This window comes from Archocentrus centrarchus, chromosome 12 (genome assembly GCF_007364275.1).
Source record: "Archocentrus centrarchus isolate MPI-CPG fArcCen1 chromosome 12, fArcCen1, whole genome shotgun sequence".
Lineage (NCBI taxonomy): Eukaryota > Metazoa > Chordata > Actinopteri > Cichliformes > Cichlidae > Archocentrus > Archocentrus centrarchus.
The window spans coordinates 25,606,754-25,630,369 of NC_044357.1; the positions used below are offsets into that span (position 1 = coordinate 25,606,754).

Genomic DNA, 23,616 nt, shown 5'->3' on the forward strand with positions numbered 1-23,616 from the left:
AAAGAAACAGTTTAGTGTCTCAGCTGCGCCTAAAATCAGGGGTTTGTGTTCTTATTTATTAAAGGTGTCTTTAGCATTCCTTCAGAAGGCTCTGTGGCGGTAACAGGTGGCGGTAACAGGTGGAGGTAACAGGTGGAGGTATCAGGACACTTACAGAGACTGCAGCTCCATAAAGAGATCTCTGGGTCGAATTCTGTTTGCAATCAACAAGAATCAATTTATTTAAACAGGGTAATATCTCTTGGGCAGCACAGCGGTGCTGCGGTTAGCACTGATGCCTCACAGCAACATGGTCCTGGGTTCAAACCCACCATCGGGCCTTTCTGTGTGGAGTCTGCATGTGTCTGCTTTCTGCTTTCCTCCCACAGTGCAAAGACATGCAGGTAGTGAGGTTAGGTTAATAGGTGTGAATGGTTGTTTGTTTCTCTGTGTCAGGCTGGTGACCTGTCCAGGGTCACCCTGGCTCTCGCCCCATGGCAGCTGGGACAGGCTCCGCCCCCTTACAGGATGGAATTAGTGTGTCCTGAGATGTAAGGGTGTCCTGGCCGAAGCAGACAGTTGTGCAATAACTGGTGGTTGCACAGAGCAGAAACAGACAAAATCAGCACACCAGTAAAGAGTAAAATATAAAAACCACCTAAATTTATAAACTTTAGCGTCAATGAGACCTAAACATCAGGCCAAAAAGCACAGGTAATAAATATCCAAGCAGAGGTTGTTTAAAATCATCATGAATGAATCAGTGAGAGCAGCTCCTCGAGTTTTAGATGATTTGAAGCTGATTTTAGGAGGGGACTGCAAATCTGATCCTTTTTCCAAACTCAGTGTGAACCTTTGGGACCAACAGAAGGACCAAAAGATGGGAACAGAGCAAGAATATCCTTTAGAAGAAGAATGTACCTGCGGTTGAGTCTCTGAAATGTTAGCAGCAGTGAGATCTGCTGTGAGGGCAGAGCTGAACATGCTGCAGTCTTCAGTGGGAGTGAGCAGGATGGATCAGAAATGAGTCCATCAGAGGGACGGCTCAGAGTCAGAGAGGCTGAGACGGTTTGGAGCTGTGCAGAGGAGGGAGGGTGGAGATACTGGACCAAGGAGGATGAAGATGGAGCTGCAGGCAGGAGGAAAAAAGGAAGACCTCAGAGGTTCATGGATGTAGTGAAGGAGGACATGCAGAGGGAGGATTTAGGAGCTTTAGGGTGAGCTGGGGGCAGATGGTCCGCTGTGGCGCCCCCTAAAGGGAACCTCTGAAAGAAGAAGTAATGCGCAGTGCGTCCTGTAGTGGGCGATAATCTGCTGATATCACGCAGGCGGGGCGGAGAAGAAGACAGATGCGGCTAACTGTTTGTTTTGATTGCGTGATGCATCAGCTGCGGGTCACGGCAGCCTCACCGTGGAAATATTTCTGTATGTCTTCATTTTTAGGAGCTGCGGCGGTGAACCGGGGACAGTTCAGACTGACGTCGTTTTAATCGACTGCCTGGAGCGGCTGCTTCCATGTTAGCTAACCCCGGAGGCTCCGTGTGAGGCTTTAGCCCGAGACCGGGGAAGCAGGGACTTCATCCGCCTCACGGTGAGTCTGAGTCCGGCGTTACTGTCGCTGCACTTCCTGCTGCTCACACCCAGCCTAGGCTCTTCATTTACCGCGTCAGCTTATCCGCCAGCACCGGGTGATGCAGCTGACCGGGACAAAGGTGCGCACAGGTGGGCTTAACGTGGCTGTCACCAGGTGTAACGCCTACCGTCTACGGTTTATTACCGTTTTGTTCTTGTCCTACCGATTAACGTCATTTACGTAGTTTACGGTAATCCTCCGTCCCCCTGCCCACAGCCACACCCACACAGGGCCTTCACGCACCAGCCTCCGCGTGACAAACATCTGTAACATCTGGGAATTTAATAAAATCCTACATCCGCAAAGAAATGTCAGTAAATGAACTAAATAATACGCCCTTAAATACCCCCGAGACCGAAAATACCTGCAGGTATTCACTGATTTATAAACACAATTTGATATTTTAATTTTTGTTTCACTTTCAGACTGACTGTAGATAAACGATGGCAGGAAGCACTGTGACGTAGGCCGTTTCTGAGCTCAGCTTTTTAAAGGTGGAGGTAAAGCCTCCTCCCACTGTGGGGGGTCAGCAGAGCGCCCCCATCAGGCCTCAGTGGGTCTGAGTGAGTGGAGGCGCACAGCTGCATTATTAATAATTATCATTATTAATTATTATCTCAGTTTTCATAAAAACAATATTAATATTTTTTTCTGTCCTTTAGTTTTTAGAAGCCGACTTTGCCCACAGACGTTCTGCTCGTGTGTGCTGAGTGTGTTTCATGTTCACACACACAGTAACTAATGTCATAATAACTCCTGTCATTACTATAACAAAGCTCATCTCACTGTAATGATGTGTGTTCTCTAACTGCTCCTCGTTCGTCAGTCTGGGAGAAGCTTTCTGTATAAACTGCTCAGATCATCCACATCTGTGCAGCTGTGTTTATAACACTCTCATCCTGACAAGTTATAAAAATTATGAGTGGAAGCTGATCTCAACTGAACTGCCACATCACGCGTGTGTTTACATTGTTGTACTATAACGACAGCACACTGTGTTGTTGTGCATATCTGTTGTGTTGATCAGCAGTTCCTGTAACTGATGACTTATACAGTAACTATGTAGCTTTCAAAGAAGAATAATAATAAATATTTTATTTATATTTCATTTGTTTCGTGTTTGCAGCCATTTTTGTCATCTCACTACAGGCAGTGATGTAATAAAAACAATAATAATTTAACATCTATGTCTGTGTTTTAATACATGAGCGACGCACAAACAAGCAGCATACTAACCTGTCATTACAGTAACAATGATGTCATAATAATAACTAGATGTTATTATAATAATAAGGTCCTGTTTTCCATCACAGAGAACTCATTAAAGGACAAAATGTGTTGTTAAATAAAGGTTTGTGTGGAGTTATTATTTAAAGTGTGAGCCCACAGAGCCGTGCTGTGTACTGCAGCTGTCCTTTATTAAAAAGGTAATGAAGCTTTAGTGGGCTGACCCACCTCACACCAAACGGGGCTGTTTGTGGCTCTTTACACTGAGCATCAAACTCTGAGGCTGAAAATGAAGCCATCGCTGAAGCAGCCTTACCTGTGTCACCTGGTTTAGGCCTGATTGTTGTTTCATCCTCGTCCTCCTCAGGAGGAGGTTATCCTACGTGGAGGGTTTGCTTCTCTACAGAAACACTCCCTGACTGCTGCTGTGAAATGAAAACCTGCTGATAGGAGTTTATTGCATCTCAGAAACAGGAAGAAGTGATTTTACAAACCAGTGATTTTAGAAAAACATCATTTTTTCAGTAGAGAAATAAACAATAAGACGAATAGGAGGATCTGTATTTATTGATCTTCTTTCCTGTGAGTTTAACTGCGTTTGAGGTCATTTTATTAATTCATTTACTCATGAAAGAGTCGGCGAGGCCAATGATGCGCTGCCTGAAACATCATCCAGCATGACTCTGGCAGTGGGTCAGTGGAGCATCACACAGACCTCGTGGTGGTAGCCAGCGGTACTGCGTACCAGGATAAAACCCTCTGACCCGCTGTTGGCAGCTGGTGCTGCAGGACCCTGCCTGGACTCGTGCAGCCCGAGTCTGGAGGCAGTTCCTGGAGGACAAAAGCACTGCTGTCACTGACAGACCCTCACATTCCTCTGGGATGATACGTATGGGTCCAGGAGCTCTTTTCAGGAGCTCACTGATGCCCTGACCCAGGTCTGGGAGAAGATCAGCCAGGACACCGTCCACTGTTTGATCAGGAGCACAGACAGTAGCCTGTGTGGATGCAGCCGTGCTGGAAACCCACAAACATCCTGCTGTGAACGGCGGCAGGACGATAGCTGGAGTCAAGTTACAGGAACACATTCAGGAGCTGCACAGAGCGTCTCAGAGGCTGGACTGTTTTCTCTGTGTTATTGTAGGCTCTTTACCTACAATACAAAGCCCCATGAGGCGGCTGTTTGTTGTGATTTGGCGCTGTATAAATAAACTTGTATTGAAAACAGCTCGTCTCAGAGGCTGGACTGAGGCTTCATATGGACCATGAACAGTTTATTCCCAGGATAAAGACGGAGCGCTGTAAATGAGTGAATCTGTTCCTTTCAGTAAACACACTGACGTGTTCCTGTGATGCATTCATGCTCCTTTATCTGATCGCTCTGTCCTGTCTGTGCTTCTTCCAGAGAGCAGGTGCTGGGTCAGGGCGCTCCGACCCGGCCGGCGCTCCTCCGAGTCGACTCCTGGTTTAGCAGAGGGGTGGGGGCGGGGAGGAGAACACCCGGGCTCAGGATGCCTCTGTTCTTCAAGAAGAGGAAGCCCAGCGAGGACTGCCAGAAGAGGCTGGAGTATCAGCTGTGCCGGGTAAGGATTCAAAGAGAGCGCCTCCTGCTGGTGTTAGCTGTCAGTCACACATCCGCCCAGTTACACTCATTTATCTTCTTCAGTCTAAGGAAGCTGGTGCTGATGACATCCTGGACATCTCAGCCTGTGGGCTCCTGGAGGTGAGAGGAAACTGATCCCTGACATTTCAAAGTTTTTGTCACTTACAGATTAATCCTGGAACTTCTCATTTTCTAAGCTGATGGCTCCATAATTTCGTGGTTTACACAAGTGAAAGATCTCTGGTTCGATCCCAGGCGGAGACACGGATCCCTGTGGGGGTGTCAAACATGCAGAGCTTCCCTCTGAGTTATGTTAGCAGAAGAGGACGAAGACGGTCAGCAGCCTGTTCGGCTCCAGCTTCATAATCTAATCCTTAAAACCTTGTGGAACAGCAGATGTTTGGATCCATGGATGCTCTTCATCCGTGTGTCAGCGAGCAGGCAGAGAGCAGGCGCTCTGTAGGAGCCGCTCTAATGAGTCTAAACTCTGTTTCTGCTTCTACAGAAGAAGTTCATTCTTTAATTGGAGCCAAACTGTGTGCAACCTTTTCCTTTTTAGCCACACAGTGTCTTTTATTTTGGTCAGTCTCTTCACTGTAATCTCTTCCTGCCATCATAAATGTTACTGAATTATCACAGTGAGTCCCATAAACTCGAGTTAAGCTTCACAGCAAAGGTTCAGTTTGTCTCCAGGTGATTTCCTCCTTCATTACAGCTGTACAGAGAGAATATATGTATTTTATATGCAGTAGCTGCTTACAATAATAATCATATACTTACCCTGTAAATTGGAACCTCTGATTTATCCCAGAGGGTGATCTGATGGTTCTCGTATGGCCAAATAAAACCCCAGAGCAGACGGCTGATCCAGCTGTGCCTCCATCAGCAGAGCTGCTTTCTTCTGCTGTTCTTTACATCTTTGCTTTGTGTCTTTATCCCATCCTGCCTGGGACTGACTAATGTGAGGAAATGAGAAAAAAGCCGTTTGTTAGCGCCCGGCACAGCCAGTAACATTGTTTATCCCGTCTGTCCTGGCACAGGTCCCCTCGAGTGCCTTTTCCATCAGCAAGGTGCTCCAGAAGAAGGTGAGCCGGCTCACAGAGCCGTACAGTTGGATATTTGTTTACTCCATAGAGGCTCTGTTGTGTGATGTGATATATGAATATTCCCAGTTCTGTAATAATTATAAACATATATGCAGAAATCTCACATTTACAAAATTACTCAGATTTTGATCCCATGCATCTAGAAATTCAAGTTTTAGCTCCTCCCCTTTCAGCTCTGTCTCTTCTGATTGGGCGCCCCTCACAGACAAACACAGCACTGAAGAAGTTTCCTCTTTCTTTGCTTCAGGTTCTCATCCTACACAACAACGAGCTGAGGCACCTGACGCCCAAAGGGATCGACATCGGCACCCTCGCCACATTAAAGGTAAACCATGTGACCCTGTGACATCACAGTCACATGTTTCTGGGTGCAGGCGCTCATGATTTGTGCTGCGGGTCAAACTTCTACACGGATCATTGATTTCTGAGTCTGTGCTGCCTTAGAGGTTGTTAGAGATAATAAGCAGCTGTTGGTGCTCTATTATTCTCTGAGAGAACCTCCTCTGACCCCCCAAAGGTTTTGGACCTGCATGAGAACAAGCTCGTCTCTCTGCCGGAGGACATCGGGAAGCTGACGACCCTGCAGGTAAATGCTCTCCGAGATGCTCTGCAGTTCGACGGGAAATGGGTGCGAATGAACGCCGTCAGCATCCTCCTTTGCTTCTGTTGTTTCTGTCAGATCCTGAATGTGGAGAAAAACCGCTTGAGGGCCCTGCCAGAGTCCATCGGGAACCTGCGCCTCCTGCAGACTCTTAATTTGAAAGGTACGCTGTGTCCTGCCTGCTCGCTCTCGAGCGAGATGACGAGTCACGTGACGTCGGACGTCTTTTTTCCGCCCCTGTTTCTCTGACAGGAAACTGCCTCACCGAGCTGCCGTCCTCGGCGGGTTCCCTGAGCAGCCTGCGGACGCTCGACGTGAGCGACAACAACATCACGAAGCTTCCCAAAGAGCTGGCCTACATCCGCACCTTAGAGGTGAGCGAGTCCACGAGCCAGACTTACAGGGAGGCTGAGAACAGACTGCCATCTAACTGTGTGTGTGTGTGTGTGTGTGTGTGTGTGTGTGTGTGTGTGTGTGTGTGTGTGTGTGTGTGTGTGTGTCAGAGCTTTACCCTTGATGCTGCCATGATGTCATACCCACCTTCGTCTGTGTGCACAGAGGGGACGGAGAGCATCCAACGGTTCCTGTGCTCAGGTAGGATTCGGTGCTCCTGGTCACTAATTCAGAGTCGGGTAAACAGCAGAAAAATGAAGCTGCAGAGTTCCTGTGAAGCATTAAGTCTGAGATTAAAGCCAAAAATAGTCGTAAAATATCTTCCCTACATGTTGCTGTAGGTTATAATTTTGTGTCCTTTCTGCTGGCGTCTCGTACGATGCAGACGTCGATGTTTCTTCGCTGTTTTGGAAATACTGAAATGTGAAGCCAGAGAAGAAAGAATGAAAAAGCAGAGCTGCAGTTCTCATGTAGGCTGAGAGTCACAGCCGCTCACATTCAGCCATGAATCCTGTAGCAGCTCAGTCAGAAGTCTGCCATTAAAGCCTTACAGTGTTTTTATTTCCTGTCAGCAGTGAGGTGGAAACCTCGATCGGTGATTTCCTGTAACAGCAGCAGGGTTTTTATCAGCAGTTCAGTCATTTTCAAACGTGCTACAAATGACTGTTTAAACATTTGGATCAATGCTGAACCTCAATCACTCAAAGAACAGACGCAGGTTCAAAATTCATTCAGTCTGATTTTACACGTTAATCTTGAGGTTTTCAAACTTTAGGAAGTGTAAAACGTGGTTTCCCGTGCTGCGTCACAGATGAGGTGATGATGTTTGAACTCTGATGGTGGAGACTTTGTTTCTAATGTCCAGCAAAGAAAAGCTCGTGCTGGCCTGCGCGGTGTCAAGAAAGCATCTCGTTTACCTGCAGCCGTGAATAATTCAGACTGCAGGAATTACTGAGGGTGGGTGGGGGGGTGGACGTCTGTCTGTTCATGTGTGAAAACAGCAGCAGTAAAACACTAAAGCAGAGCACAGACTGTACTTTAGTCCATAAAACACAAAAATCTATTCCAGCAGGCTGAAGTCCATGAAGGTGACCTTTAGTCACATGAAGCAAAGAGAAGCAGCAGGTCCTCTCTGTCAAAGGAGTATTTATGGCTCGTTTTTAGGGTTAAAAATGAAACACATAACTTCACAGTGATTCTGTGTTAGTTCTTATTGATTATTCCTTTAAAAGGTCTTTACAAGATTAACTTTGATGTGCTTAAACATTTGGTCATTTGTGCAGTGACCAAAAGAATACAAGCAGCAGAAACAAGCTTCCTCTGAAGGGTGGCCAGTCTCTCCCTCAGAGGGGGGTGCAGGGAGGGAGTAGGAGCAGCAGGAGTAGAGCTGCTGATCCTCCACATTGAGAGGAGCCACTTCAGGTGATTCAGGCCAGGAGGAGGCCCCGGGGCAGACCCAGGACAAGCTGGACAGATTATATTTCTCCGCTGGCCTGGGAACACCTCAGTGTCCCCCTGGATGAGCTGGAGGAGGTGGCTGGGGAGAGGGAGGTCTGGGCTTCTCTGCTTAGGCTGCTCCCCCCACGACCCGACCCCGGATAAACAGAAGAGGATGGATGGATGGATGGATGGGTGGATGGATGGGTGGTTGGGTGGGTGGATGGATGGATGGATGGGTGGATGGATGGGTGGATGGATGGGTGGATGGATGGATGGGTGGATGGATGGATGGATGGATGGGTGGATGGGTGGGTGGGTGGATGGGTGGATGGATGGGTGGGTGGATGGATGGGTGGGTGGATGGGTGGATGGATGGGTGGTTGGGTGGATGGATGGATGGCTGGATGGGTGGGTGGGTGGGTGGGTGAGTGGATGGCTGGATGGATGGCTGCCTGGGTGGGTGAGTGGATGGATGGCTGGCTGGCTGGCTGGATGGGTGGCTGGATGGCTGGATGGATGGGTGGGTGGATGGCTGGCTGGGTGGGTGGCTGGCTGGGTGGCTGGCTGGCTGGCTGGCTGGGTGGCTGGGTGGGTGGCTGGCTGGCTGGGTGGCTGGCTGGCTGGCTGGCTGGCTGGCTGGGTGGCTGGGTGGTTGGCTGGCTGGCTGGGTGGCTGGCTGGGTGGCTGGCTGGCTCTCTGGCTGGCTGGCTGGGTGGCTGGGTGGCTGGCTGGCTGGCTGGGTGGCTGGGTGGCTGGGTGGGTGGGTGGGTGGGTGGCTGGCTGGCTGGCTGGGTGGCTGGCTGGCTGGGTGGCTGGCTGGGTGGCTGGCTGGCTGGCTGGCTGGCTGGCTGGCTGGCTGGCTGGGTGGCTGGGTGGATGGATGGGTGGATGGGTGGGTTTTTAAATAGCACAGAAAGCCTGGAGCTGTCCTGAACCGCGTGGCCTGAGTGTGGCTGTAGTTAGCAGCTCTGCACGTCTGCGCTGAGCGGTTACACATCGATCGGGTCTGGGGGCTTCAGGCCTGCAGAGCCTGGGCCCACCTTTGCCTGTTTCTAACATCCTGTCCACAAAGCTGTGTACCAACTGGAGTTGGAGTGGGACATGAATAATTAGTTTAGATAACGAGTATTTGAACAAATATTAAAGATGGAAGCAGTGTTGCTGAGCAGCTGCATCTTCAGGTCCTCCACGATCCTGTGATACTTGAACAAACTCCCATGAACAGATTTGACAGGAATACAGACACTGAATCAAAACATGAATGTATTTACAGTTTCACTTCCCCCCACACTCGAGTACGTGCTCGGTTATTTCTGCTGAGGCAGCGACTTTCATCCCGATTCGGGCATTTAGGTTTACGTCACGCTGCTGTCATCAGGCCGTGGGAGTGCCCGGCCACCACAAAAGGCAATCATGAAGTCAGGAGAGCTACATGTGCCCTCCTGGGTAACGACCCGCGGTGCAGCCATGCTGCTGTGAGCTGAGCACACTCAGAGTGTTTCACTCAGGCCTCCAAAGGTGTGGAAAAACTAAAACTACATATATAATTAAGCACAGCACAGCAGCCACTGCGACATCACTCAGCGTTAGCGTTTTGTTTGCAGCCATGTTAGATTTTATAGCTGGAAGTGACCACTGGACGAGGGGGTGGAGTTACCAGCTAATGCTAGGAGCTCAGTTAGCTCAGTTAGCATGCTTCATCCATAGGCTGCAAACAGATTCCTGCGCCGTAGCATCCAAATAAAATCCTAGAAATTCCCTCACCAAACCCTGAGCTCCGACCTGTGGGATGGTCATCAGAGTAATCTGATTACTCTTTTCAGTCATTTTTATGTATATTGTGTCTGTAATAGTTTAGCGTCACTTGCTGTTTAGTTCAGCTCGAGCCAAGATGACGAAAGTAAAACCTCATCAGGATCCGTGTAGAGGAAGTCACAAGGTTTCAGTAGAAAAGGAGGATTAATAACAGGACTTATTGTTGCTGTACTGCCGACCTCCTGACCCTCAGGTGACCCAGCCCTCCACATCCTCACGCTTTGATTTTCTTCCATTTGTTCACTTTTCCGTAAAATTATCTGCAGTTCAGGAAAACCTGTAAAAACACAAACTTTCAGTGATCTTGAAGTTAATGAATAATCCTGTTAAATGATCAAGATTACAATTATAAAACTATTCTGATTAACCATAACAAAACTGGACGGTCTGTTAGTCCAATGAAGCCACAGCAGCCATATTACTGGTCAGATCATTGCATTAAAAATGCTCCAAAAGGCTCCAACAGCACAAACACGGTCCAGAGGTCCAGTTCAGGGACTCCAGTTAGTTCAGGTGATGCAGACAGCTAGCAGCTACAGCTAGCAGCTACAGCCGCCTGTGTCACCATCCACCTGTCAGTCAGGGGTGGGAACTTTAATCAAAAATACTTTCCAATATTCACCGGAAGTATTTATGTAGTTGTGGTAGACTTGTGGTACCTGGCCTTATTGTTGTATTGTGTTTTGATGGAGTTGAAACAGGACTGCATGTTTCTCCTGTTTGTACAGCAGGACGCCTGGTTGTTAGCAGCTAGCTCTTCATGGAGTTTGGAGCTTTATTTAGTTTCTAGGTGCTTTATTGCCACCTGCTGGCAGTAGTAGCTTGTTACATCTTACCAGGCACTGGTAAAAATGAGGAAAAGTGTATTTTATAACAACAAATAGTAACACAAACTGTTTGTACCAGGCTGCGACCGTGTTTATTTCTGCTGTACAGATGGATGTTTTAACATGGGAGTCTGTGGGGTGGGAGGCCTCTAGTGGCCAGTGGAGGAACTGCAGTTTTCCTGGTTGCTTCTTGTGGTCCAGAGGTTTAAAAGTTTCAGGCCACACTGAAAAGTTCATGTGCAACCATCTGAGAGATGTTCTGGTGCAGGTTAGAAATTTGAGTCTGAATTCATGAGAATTTAGGCTTGTTCTCCACACTAAATGCTGCTGTTATTTAAAGGAGTGCAGAATGATTATCGTGGCTGGGGCAGTGGATGTACTGATTGGTTGGTTTGGTTTCCAGAGCTGGGAGAGGAGTACTGCCCACCCTCTCAGTACCTCCTGCCGGTGCTGGAGAGCGACGGCAGCAAACAGAGCTCTGACTGCCTGGACGGGCTGGATGAGGCCTGGCAGGTACAACAAACAAACACACACACACACACACACACACACACACACACACACACACACACACACACACACTGAGCACAGAGGAGAGGAGCTCTGACATGTTTATTGAAGATACTGGAAGTGTTACTCAGTGTTTCCTCTTTTTCTGTTGCAGAACAAATTTAGTGACTACGAGAAGAGAAAGGTTTGTGACTGCACGTCTCCAGAGGCACCTCCTTCCTTTTCCTTCAGCACCTTTTATATCTTAGTTTTATCTAATAACCTTTCTACTTTCAGCATTTGGACTTTACTGTGTTCATTTTATTCTTACTGCTTCATCTTTTCCTGGAGCACCAGAGACAGGAACATAGTTTTAACATCTTCTGGCAGGACTGCTGGCTGCTTCCAGCTTTAAATTTGCTAATTTATGACAAAAATACAACAAATAAACAACAGGCAGGACCAAACCTGAGTGACATGCAACAGGTATCAAGAAGAAAAAAAAGTGAAGGAATAAATGACATTACTGTATAAAAGGTATCCATTGTATTCAGAAGATTCAATATAAGTCCTTATGGGTCACACCTGTGCCCTCCCCCTAACAGAGAGCACATTGTTAATTGAATTGTTTCACCCATCAGTTGCCTTTTAACACATTTTAGGTCCTATTTTGTTCTCAGTTTATTTAAATTATCGAGTTGCCTGTAAAGCCAGGCTGCTCTTTTAAAACTGTCTCAGTGATGTTAAATATTTCATGGCACAAATTAATGCCTCAAAATTAGAAATCTTGTTGCTGACTCCCACAGATCATATTAATCTCAGTAAGACTTCCTTCATCTGCAAATCTGAAGCTCCTGATCATAAATTTAGAAGTTCAGTTGGAACCAAAAGGAAGTCCTCCACATGAGAGCATCTCCAGAATAAACCCAGCACTTTCACCCTGCAGAGACTCATTCATGCATTTATTTTCTGACTTAAATGAAAAGTCACCTCCAGCTTTATCAGACAGCATCACATCGCCTCAGTCACAGCTTCTGTCTGTACAGACCGTCAGAGCCTCGGGCAGGTCCTGCTATAAAGTTTAAATAGAAAGGTGACCATGCTTCAGCCACAAGGACTCAGCCTGCTTTTAAAGGTGCTACATAAATAAAATGTTTATTATTACTGTTGTTGCAGGCTGTTTAGTTTCATTATTCAGAGGGCTGTGAATCTGCACATAAGGTTTTTGTGCATTAGTTTTAATTGTACTGGATTAAACGTCCTTCAGGAGCAGAAGCAGCAGGAGAAGTTGGCCTTCGAGAAGCACCTCGAGGAGAAGCAGAAGGAGCATGCCCAGCTTCTAATAATGAAGAACTCCAACAAGGAGAACATCCTCAACTCAGTCCGACAGGTACAGAACAACCACCCAAAATCAGAGGTTTAGCTGACTGTTTGATGGAGCGCCGACTTTCTGGTTGAATCTTACCCGATGATGACGGCGTCATATGTAAACTCCCAGAATTCCCTGTTTTATATGCTGCGTGTGCCATTTAGGAGCAGGAGCGAGTGGAGCAGGGCGTCAGCAAGCAGCAGAGGGCTCAGGAGGCCGAGAGGCAGCTGGTGCTGGAGAAAGTCCGAGAAGCTGAAAACAACATCAGCAGCCGCATCAGTAACCTGCTGATGGACGACAGCAGGTCTGACGGAGGAGTTCAGGTGGATGCTTTAAATGCACCTTCTCCACTGATGAGTGTGAGCTAACTGCAGTGTGTTTGTCTGCATCCCTGCAGGCAGAAAAAGAGCGCCGAGTTTCTCCAAGCCATGGAGGAGGATCGGTGAGTGGACTGACCGATGACGTGCAGCAAAGAGAAATAAGACTCTCCAACACGACAGCACTCATCTAATTGTTTCCCACTTAGCGGCCTATTTATGGAGCACTTTGTGAGGGAGATGCATGAAGTGCTTTCAGGGAAAGGAGGGTGAAAATATAACAGGACAGAAGAACAACGCTTGTAGTTGTGTCAGATATGAAGCTTTCAGTTTTGCAGCAGCAACATTAGTTTTCCTCTGTAGACACAGATTACATGAACCTTTAAACAATATGCAGTGATGCCTGTTTGTAGAGACTCTGGGTTATTTTGGGCCTTCATATTTACGCAGGTTTGAGGAAACCTGTAAATTATACATGCAAACCAAAGATAAAAGATGGCTTTAGCCACAGACCCATAACCCACTGGTTTAAGGACCCATAAACTGTACAGGTCCATCACACAGACTCATTGCTTCAAGAGGTTTAGTCTTTTCACTGGCTGCCATTGTTCAGTATCTATTGTCTGTTTAAATCAGTGCTTCTCAGTTGGTTTTTGTTGTTGTAGGAAGAAGAAAACCTTTTGCTCCCCCCCGCTCTCTGCCGCGACTATAAATAGTCACGGTGGAGCCTGTAGGCAAAAAAAAACATGCACCATAGAGCTATTACTTACTGCGCACACTCTGACAGTGAGAGCACCACTGCCACTGTTGTGGATGTGCAGTTACACTTAATTGTAGTACTGCAAAAAAAAAAGCATGTTCACCGGGGTCAGACGTGCCCTCCAAAAGGGGGCGCGCCCCACTATTTGAGAAGCACTGGTTTAAATAAAGGTTACTCTGACTGGCTGCGCCATCCTGTGGTAGGCAGAGGTATTACATGCGAGTACAGCCCAGTCCTCGCTGACCTTCAGTTGAGAGCTCTTCAAACACAATACAATGATGTTTGTTCCTTCACTCTGCTTCCAGCGTTAGTTTGTTTTTCATCTTTTTTTTGTTTTTTAAACACAGGAAGTTATGAAAAGAAGTTAGCAGAGAAATGCTAATAAACCATTTTCCCCTCAGGATCCGTATGGAGCATCTGACTGCCATCACACAGGAAGAGGCCAGCTCCCTGAGAAAGAAGGAGGTGGCAGGTATGGAGCTGATTTTAGAGACGTTTCCAGGCTGCTCATCACTGCTTTCTGGGTTCTGTGCTTCTGACGCCCGAATCATTCAGGCATTAAATCATGAAATCAAAGGTGGAACTATTTTCCTCTGTATGAGGTCAGTTTATGTACCACTAATCCCTGTTAGCCCTGAGCTCAGGCTTCAGATTTCTCGAAACACTAGGATTTACAGTTTTTTTTCTACTCTGGCTCTATATGATGTCACAGAGAAGGGACATCTCTGGCACAGAGGCCCCACCCCTCTTAAAGGGGGAGGAGCTAAAACAGCTTGTTTCAGACAGAGGACAAACTGAAGGGCTGCATTGAGGCCCAATGTCAGATAAAGAAGGATTATTTTGAACTGTGAAGCATGCTAAGCTGCTGCAGCAGAGCCCAAAAATATAAATATGCAGCTGGAAGTAAACATGAACATAAGAAGCAGGTTTCTCAAACGGTCTTTTCTTTAACACCCAACTTTGAGTCCCTCTGTTCCCCTCCTGCCTCCGTTTTTAGCGGCCATGCAGAAGATGCTGTCAGACAGCTGCGCCATGAGCCTCCTCCAAGAAGCCAGTGACTACCGCAGACAGAGCCTGGTCACTGAGGCCTGCAGGAGGTCAGACACACACACACACACACACACACACACACACAAATAACAGGCCTGTGAAAGCTTTCAGAAACATGTACTCTCCTTTGTTCTGTAACAGTTTGGAGAATTTAGACAGGAAGTTTGACAAGATGCTGTCCCTCCAAGTTCTAGACAAGTCCAAAGCCATCGCCCAGATCTTACAGGAGGTGGGTGGAGTCAAACTTCAAACCCCACTCTGTTTTAAAGCCGCTGTCCTCGGTGACCCGTCCTGAATGCTGTGGTTGTTTTTGCAGGAGGAGATGCAGAAGGCGGCTTTCCAGGCGCTGCAGCTGCAGAAAGACGCCGTTCACGGCTACATCCGGAATCAGGTCGGTGCTGATGCAGCTCGTTTCTGTTGGAGGTCCAAAAACCTGAGTTAATGCAGGTTGAAGGGAAAAAAGACACCAGGCATTAATGCCACTGTGTCACACAGTATGCTCATGATCAGATTCATCTTTGCTCATCCCAACAGTAATGAAAAAGTTTTCACCTGAAGTCGCCGTCATAGATTATTACAGACTCAGCAGCATGTCGCCTCGCCCTGCTCGCCTCATGTCTGCTTCTCCACTGTCCCTCAGATCCATCTCATAGAGGGCGAGTTAATGCAGCTGACTAAACTGGAGATTAAAAGGCGCAGCCTGGATGCAGAGAACCTGCAGGTGGGTGTCACCGCCTTCTTTGTTTGCCCCTCCCACATTTATTTTCATTTCCATGTCATCGCTTCATGGCAGCAGGTCACCATTTCAAGGAAGTGATGAGCAGCATCAAATGCATGACTTTAAACGGGCGATGGAGGCTCGATTGCTCGCTGCTGCTGACTGTGTGTAACCCCCCCACCCCCCGGTGTGTGTTTGCGTGCAGGAGGTTCTGGCGGAGCAGCGCACCGCTCTCAGTGACATGCTGCAGCAGCTGCTGAAGCAGAGAGACCAGAGGGAGCAGGAGCTGCGGCAGGTTCTGGTGAGGAAACGATTCCCTCCTGTCAACATAAGGTCCAAATAACGAGGTCAGCATACATACAGCAAGGCTTCAGTCTGCTCCAAGTGCTCCACTTCAGTGCTCTGAAGCATGCTCACCGCATATCCTCTGTTTGTGAGGGGCAGCCAATCAGAAGAAAGCTGATTAAAGCTCAAACAGACAAGAGGATAAACTAGAGGCTCTGAGGTTCTGGGTACCCTGGCTTCCTCCCACCGGCTGCAGCAGGCTGGTGACCTGTTCAGGTGCACCCTGCCTCCCGCCCTGTGGCAGCTGGGATAGGCTGAAGCCCCCCACCATGAACAGGATAAGAGGAAGAAGATGTGTGGATGTGAATCATGTTTAGTCCATGTTTTTAATACCTCTGAATGGAAAGAAAATGAAATACATGCTGTGGGAGTCAGCTGATCACAGATTCTTCTAAAAATAAAAAACAATAACTGACTGAAACTGGACGTTTGGGGAGGAAATAAGGAGGAAGTGACCTCACTAAACCCAAATATTTAGCCTTTAGGAGGCATTATCTGAGTTATTTTAAACCAGGTTATGAATATTTGACTTGATCTTAGTCTGACGGGACGTTCTCTGTAGGATTCTTATTGATTCATTCATGTTTTAACTGTATTGTGATGAACCGTATTTATATTTTTATTTATATTATATTGTGATTATTCCTTTAGTTATTGTGATGGTACAGCGCTTTGTGACTGCATGTCTGTGATATACTGTATATAAACTTCACTTCCTGTTGTGGGTAAATAACTATGTTTGTGTTTTTCAGGCTCAGCTGGAGCTGAAATCTGAGTCCAACCAGCAGAACTACTGGATGATCCAGTACCAGAGGCTGCTGGATGCTAAGCCGCTGTCGCTCCGCATGCAGGTACGGAGCAGAGACGAGCATCTGTAACATCTGGAAACTGAGTCCTGCTAAAGCTGTGATCTCTCTGCAGGAGGCGGGCGTGGAGAAGGATCTGGTGAACCTGCTGTGCAAACTGTCCGCTCAGCACTACCTGCCCGTCCTGGCTCATCATCGAGTGACGGCCGAGGCTCTTCGCCACATGAGCTCCTCTGACCTCAAGAAGGTGCGTCTGCAGCGCCGCGACCGCGTTTCCCTTCGTCTCAGCCTCAGCTGTCAGCGCCGCGCTGCTCGATTAGCCTGAACTTTCAGTATGATTCAGATAGAAAAAGCAGCTGAAAACTGTTCTTTAGGTTTAAAAGGCCTCTGTAAACTATTACAGACCCGTCTGGATCGAGGGGCCGCAGTTCACTGTCTCAGTCTCATTAAACGAATGATCTCAGTAACATTTACAGCTCCAGTTTTTCAGTGTGCGTCAGGTCGTTTTAGTCGTCTGGGCTGGAACTGTAACCACCTGCCTGCACACACATCTACAGATTAATGATGACAGAAGCAGAGCAGCAGCAGGGAGCGTGCTGCTCTCTGTTTGCTGGATGGTAACAGCTGCATCACATCCAGCTTCATGGATTTCTGTGTTTCAGCTGGGCATCAATGAAGCAGGAATCCAGACAGCTCTCCTGAACTGGGCCCGGGAACGCCTGCCTGACGGTACGATCCACACATGCACCGTACCGCGTGTTAGTCAGTAATGCTGTACTGATGATATTTGGCGTAAGGAAATCATGTGATCTGTTTCCTCCTCCAGCGGGAGCTTGTAAGGCCGCCCAGCAGGAGGTGGAAGTCGTCCCCTCGGCGCCATCTCCGTCCTCCCCTCCATTCTTTCCCAGCACCTCAAACATCCAGATGCCCAGCCCGCCCCTCACCCCGGGGACCCCCGTCACCCCCTCAGCACCCACCCCCGTGGAGGGACCGGGGAGCTCTGAGTGTGTGGTCTGCATGGAGACCGGGGTAAGAAAACTAAGTAATGAGTGTAGCCTCAGTGAAAACAGCTCAGATCAGGTGTCAGATGTACGAGCACGAAACCCTCTAATGACTTTATTAAAGATGCAAAGTGAAAAGTTTGTGACTGAGAGGAGCGGAGCACCCGGGTACCTGCAGAGAGCGTTTTCAAATTCACTGTTCATGATTCACTGAGGGGAAATTTACCGTCAATGTGCCATCATGAAAACATCTTCAGGGCCTTTCAGGAGCATTAATGTATTTGAAATGAGGAGGAGGTGCTAACACCTAAATCAGCATCACTGTGTCACCGTCCACCTGTCAGTCAGAGAGGCCACGCCCCTAATAATGCTGACTTTAGCATTAATACATTAAAATCCAATGAGATTGACTCACTGCAGCTTTTGGCTTCATGTTTGAATGATGTTCCTGCAGAACCTTCCTGAGAACCCTCAGTTTTTAGGGTTTCTTCTACTTTAAAGTATTGTAGTCATACCTGTGTCCACCCCGGTGGCTACAGAGGAACAGGAAGTGCTAAAGCTCGTTCTGCATGGTGAGAATGAATCACAGCTGGAGTGCTCACAGTTTTCCTCTCTCTGCAGTCTCAGGTGATCTTCCTGCCGTGTGGTCACGTGTGCTGCTGTCAGGTGTGCAGCGACGCCCTGCAGACCTGCCCTCTGTGCCGCGCCAGCATCTCCCAGCGCATACGCCTCTACCGCAACTAGACCTGCCGCCGGGCCCCACCCTCACCGACCATCGCTCTCACCTATTTATGCATGATGAGCTGCTGCGTCACATAGAGAAGCTTTTAGCGGGTTTTAAAGCGCAGCTGCTTTTCCTGTAATAACTGTATTCTGTGAGGGAGATCCTCACATCTCTGTGACGTGTTTCCAGCCGTCTCGGGTGGATTTTTTAAGTTGTGTAATTTTATTTTTGTGAGATGTGAAGAGCCGAGTGGACGCCGCCGCTCACTGACTGTCCTCTGTCTTCACGGCTGATGCGTGCCTTTTTCTCTGACTGTTTTTTATCATTTCTGAGTGTCGTCAGTAACACGAGCTGAACGTTTAAATAGCTCAAATATGATCTGCTGATTCTTAAAGGTTTTTGTTCTCGCTGCTCGTTTCCTGTTGTCGCCCCTCCGTGTGCACCTGTGTGAACACCTGTAGCATCACTAATGCTGTTGGACTCTACAAAGTGCTCTTATTCTCTCAGCATGTTTCAGGAAATCTCTTCTTTAATAACTCCACGTGAGATTCCACCTCAGTGTAAATGTGATCATATCAGATAAAATATATCCAACTCAATTCCTGTCATCAGAATCTTTATTGATTATACCTGCACAGGTAGGTAGTGTATGTGTATCTGTACACCAGTGGAGCCAATACAGCTGCTGCTGCTGTCTGTCCCTCACTGTTAGAATAACACATGAAGTTATAAATGTTTACTTCAAAGGTGGAAACAGTTTGACTTCCATACTCGTTCCTACAAAAATAAAGGCCTCGAGGAATAAGAGGAACAGCTTGTTTCAGGCTGCAGAAGCAGCTAGTGTGATAAAGACTGACTCATGCAAAGCTCCTCTAGCGAGAGGCACAAAATTAAAAGTGAGAAACAAGCAGAATAAATTCTGTTTATGGAACTGAAACAATAATGATTGTATTTCTCTTTCCCGTCAGCGTGTGTGCTGAGTGTGCGCTGCTGTCTGTCCTCACAGAGAACATTAAAATGATTCAGGATCATCTCTGAACTGTTACAGATCAAACACGTGCATCAGTGTTAAGAGGAAAAACGTACCGCAGCCACACTGAGCCCAGCCCCAGAGAACCAACCTGAGCATGAACCACATTAATGCTAATCACATCCTGTTCATTTACTCCACCTGTCAGAGACCCCATCCTGATGATTCAAAGTTCAAGCCTAAATATAAACAGGTGAGTTATGAAGAGCAGACAGTTGTGATCAATAACAGTCTGTGCCCACAAAGGCACAGACTGTTATTGATCATGAAACCTTTAAACGAGCTGGTTTCCATATTTTCTCTTCAGTTCTGGAATCAAGCTTCCATAAATATCCCCTCTGACCACAAGGTGGCACTGTTACACACCAGCTCCCACACACATGAGCACATACACACATTTTTGTAAAGACAGGTCATTTCTGTAGTGTGGGGGTTCTCAGGAGGACAGCAGGACCCTCCTGCAGGTTAAAGCAGCTGTGATCAGAGCTTTAAGGTGATTAAAGTACAAATAATCTTCATCAGGAGGAGCAGTGACCTACCCGACTGCTCCGAGTCATCGATCAATATTTACTCAGAGAAATCACTGAGAATTAAAAACAAACAGATTCAGACAAGACACAGGATTACATGTTTACACCAGTATTAATAACATGTTTGATATATATATTTACTATGACTTGGTTACCACAGGTAATTCATGGAGAAAGGACCTGACAAACTGCTGAAATGAAACATCCTTCCCACAGGAAATAATAATAATCTGAGAAACAAATATTTACAACATCAAACTGCTGAATAAACAGAGTTCTGCAAAGAAACTGAAGCACGCTGAACCTGCTCAGTACTTCTTAGTGTAACACACAAACTACAGCATCAGTAAATACATAACTAATAAAATGCAGGAACAATGAAATGATCACATGTTTAAGCTGCTCTGAGATCAGCAGAGAACCTGGAGGGAGGAGCAGCTCTCTCTGATGGTCCTGCATTCATTGGTGGATTCTGCTCTTCTGGACATGAACAGCTGAGTGATCAGTTAGACTCGAGTCCAGGTGTAGCTGTGATTACAGACACACAGGAAACATCACCTCCATGATGATGAAGTTCACGTCCCTCTGACTGCAGCAGGTCCACAGACACAGGAAGTAGAAGGTGGGAGAGGAGGAGGGATGGAGGTGACGTAGTCACTCTCTTTAATGTCCTCTAAACTCTCTCAGTTTGTTCTTCATCACATTAAACTCATTAACAACCTTCTCACACTGACCAGCTGACTGATGGTGTTTCCTAACTTTTCATCTTCTTTAGGGGTCGAAGTGACTCTGATCACACTGAGAATGAGCATGCCTATCTCACCCATCTTCTCCAGCACTGATAAAGATTCAATCACAGCTCCTTTACTTTTTTCCTTCATCTCAGAAACTTGTTTGAATATCCTCTGAAACTTCTCCAGGTCAGCCTGAGTGTTTTCAGCCTGAGTTTCAGCTGCTTTCTCCTCCAGACTTTCACATGTCATCTTTATCTTCTCCAGGTTCTCCTTCATTGGTTCAACTAAAGCAATGAATTCTTCTCCCCATTTTTCTACTTTCTCTGCACCTCCTTTCTCAGACAGAAGTTTTTTTATATTGGCTCCAACAACAACAGCTCCACCTACAGCAGCAGTAGCAGCTGCAGCAGCTGCACCAGCAGGAAGCAAACTCAGTCCTCCAGTGAGTGGAGCCATGACTATCAAGAATCCTACTCCTACTCCTACTCCTCCAACAACAGCTCCTGCTGTTCTTGTGATATCTGTCACCTTCTGCATTCTTTTGATTTTTCTAGAAAGCTGCTGAAACTCTTCTACAATCTTTCTCATCTCTGGTTCACTGCTGTCAAACTGTTGGATGAATGAAGCTGCTTGTTCTAGAAGTTTCTTCATTAATTCAGAAAAATCAGGAGACAGCTCTTTGCTGTCTCTCTTTATTGGACGTGAGGCCATTTCCTGCAGTTTCCTCTGCACAGGCTGATGAGCAGCTCGACCTCTGACCTTCTGGTCAGGGAGACTCTGTGGACACACAAACGGAGACAAATCAAACAAACCTGACGTGGACAAAGTGAGCAGCAGTAGAGCTGACTGACCTCTGCAGATGTTTGTGGACTCACCTGCTCAGGTTAAAGCTCTTCACTGTCGTATCAGAGAGCAAAGATCTCGTCCTGGGAATCCTCTCAGCGCTCCAATCAGAGTCTAAGAACTTCAGGATTCAGGAAAACTGTCAGAGAGCAGGAAGGGAAACTTTAAAATGAGGCCGACCGTAGTTTTAAATATGTTCAAATGGAATAAAAAGCTCTGCTGGAGAATTCCTGAGCACACACCTGTGCAGCAGGTAAACTCAGTGATGAAAGGGGTTCTATTTAAGATTAAGATTAAGATAGTGTTTATTTGTCACATGCACAGTTATACACAGTACAATGCACAATGTATTTTGTACCTGCAACCATATATACACACACATATAAATAAGAATAAAAATAAAAATAAGTAATTCACACTATACTCTATATACTATACACTATACACACGTTTACATGGAATTATAGATTATAATATTTACATTGTGCAATAATAGTCCAGTTAGGGCTCAAAGTTGAGCAGACGGATGGCTTGTGGGTAAAAACTCTTCTTCAACCTTTCAGTCTTAGTCCTCAGGCAGCGGTAACGCCGGCCTGATGGGAGCAGGGAGAAGAGAGAGTGTCCGGGGTGGCTGGGCTGTTTTAGGATCTTCATGGCCCTCAGCCTGCACTGCTTGGTGTAAATGTCCTGCAGGTTGGGGAGGGTGGTTCTGATGGTCCGTTCAGCTGAACGAACCACCCTTTTTAGGGCCATGAAGTCCTGCTTGGTGCAGTTTCCCATCCAGGTGGTGATGCTCCCACGCATGATGCTCTCGATGGTGCAGGTGTAAAAGTTCCTGAGCACCTTGAGTGGGAGCTTGAAGTCTCTCAGCCGCCTGAGGAGGTAGAGACGCTGTCTGGCCTTCTTCACAGTGATGTTTATGTGATGAGTCCAGGACAGGTCCTGTGAGATGGTCACTCCCAGGTATTTGAAAGTGTCCACTCTTTCCACCTCAGCACCACTGATGACAAGTGGATGGTAGTCCCTCTGCTGCTTCCTGCTGAAGTCCACGATCAGTTCCTTCGTTTTGCTGACGTTGAGCAGGAGGTGGTTCTCCTGGCACCAGTTCTCCAGGCGGGAGACCTCTCTCCTGTAGGCTGTCTCCTCATTGTGAGAGATTAGTCCCACAACAGCAGTGTCGTCAGCAAACTTGATGATGACGTTGGACTCTGACGTGGCCTCGCAGTCATGGGTGTACAGTGAGTACAGCAGAGGGCTGAGCACACAGCCTTGGGGGGATCCAGTGTTGAGGGTGAGGGAGGATGAGGTGAGGTGACCCACTCGTACCACCTGTGGTCTGCTGGTCAGGAAGCTGTGAACCCACCTGCACAGGGATGGGCCCAGGCCCAGGTCCAGCAGCTTAGAGACCAGCCTGGAGGGAACTATGGTGTTGAATGCTGAGCTGTAATCTACAAACAGCACTCTCACATAGTTCCCCTTACCAGTGTCTATGTGTGAAAGGGTCTCGTGGAGGAGGAAGGATATGGCGTCATCTGTGGATCTGTCTGGCCGGTATGCAAACTGTAGTGGGTCGAGGGTGGTGGGCAGTGAGGAGGTGATGAATGTCTTGATGAGTCTCTCAAAACACTTCATCACCACAGAGGTGAGTGCTATGGGCCTGAAGTCATTGGGGCTGCTGGGGTGTGGTTTCTTTGGGACTATGATGGACTTTTTAAAGCAGGTGGGAATCACACACAGTTTCAGTGAGAGGTTGAATATCAGTGTAAACACAGGTGCCAGCTGGTCAGCGCAGGTCTTAAGGACACGTCCACTAATACCGTCTGGTCCAGCCGCTTGCTGCAAACACTCTGACATCACGAGCTGATTCTCACCTGATGGTCTGCAGAAGATCTGAGCTGAGCAGCTCCAGGATCCACGCTTCAAAATGTCTGCGCCACTGAGACCCCGAGCTGTTTCTGAGAAATCAAGTGGTCTCAAATTACCGTATTTTTTTAACCAATCAGAGAGAAGAGAAGTGAACATGTGAGCACATTAAAGTAGAAACTTAAATGTTCTCCTGCTGGTAAACATCAGGAGCTGCTGACAGACCTCCTCATGGAGACATTTACAGTCACAGAGCAGCAGGTTTGGGAGGAGGCAGAAATTCTACTGCAACTATTTAAAGTATTGAGTACTTTTGGAGTATTTTAGATGTTTCTCCTTCTTACAGCTGTACTCAAACATTTATGATGCTTTTGGTCATTTTTCAGAGAATATGAATGATAACAAAAACCTCT

At 47.2% G+C, this 23,616-nt stretch overlaps 1 protein-coding gene and 1 long non-coding RNA gene across 2 annotated transcripts; one reads left to right on the top strand and one right to left on the bottom strand.

The window, feature by feature from the left end:
• The first annotated feature begins 1,295 nt into the window (after positions 1–1,295).
• lrsam1 (leucine rich repeat and sterile alpha motif containing 1) lies at positions 1,296–18,802 on the top strand. Its single transcript, XM_030742335.1, has 25 exons — positions 1,296–1,570; positions 4,245–4,422; positions 4,506–4,562; positions 5,483–5,527; positions 5,796–5,873; positions 6,066–6,134; positions 6,228–6,312; positions 6,402–6,523; positions 6,653–6,743; positions 11,028–11,137; positions 11,289–11,318; positions 12,381–12,503; positions 12,647–12,786; positions 12,880–12,924; positions 13,961–14,031; positions 14,557–14,656; positions 14,751–14,838; positions 14,926–15,000; positions 15,250–15,330; positions 15,533–15,628; positions 16,425–16,523; positions 16,594–16,725; positions 17,141–17,207; positions 17,305–17,507; positions 18,101–18,802. The coding sequence occupies exons 2-25, from the start codon at positions 4,351–4,353 to the stop codon at positions 18,221–18,223; spliced, it is 2,202 nt and encodes a 733-aa protein (XP_030598195.1). The 5' UTR covers positions 1,296–1,570; positions 4,245–4,350; the 3' UTR covers positions 18,224–18,802.
• On the bottom strand, positions 18,800–23,291 carry LOC115789116 (uncharacterized). Its single transcript, XR_004020672.1, has 3 exons — positions 23,212–23,291; positions 21,373–21,479; positions 18,800–21,274 (listed from the first exon to the last, which is right to left on the bottom strand). It is a non-coding gene; the product is annotated as an uncharacterized LOC115789116 (long non-coding RNA).
• Between the last annotated feature and the right edge of the window lie 325 nt (positions 23,292–23,616).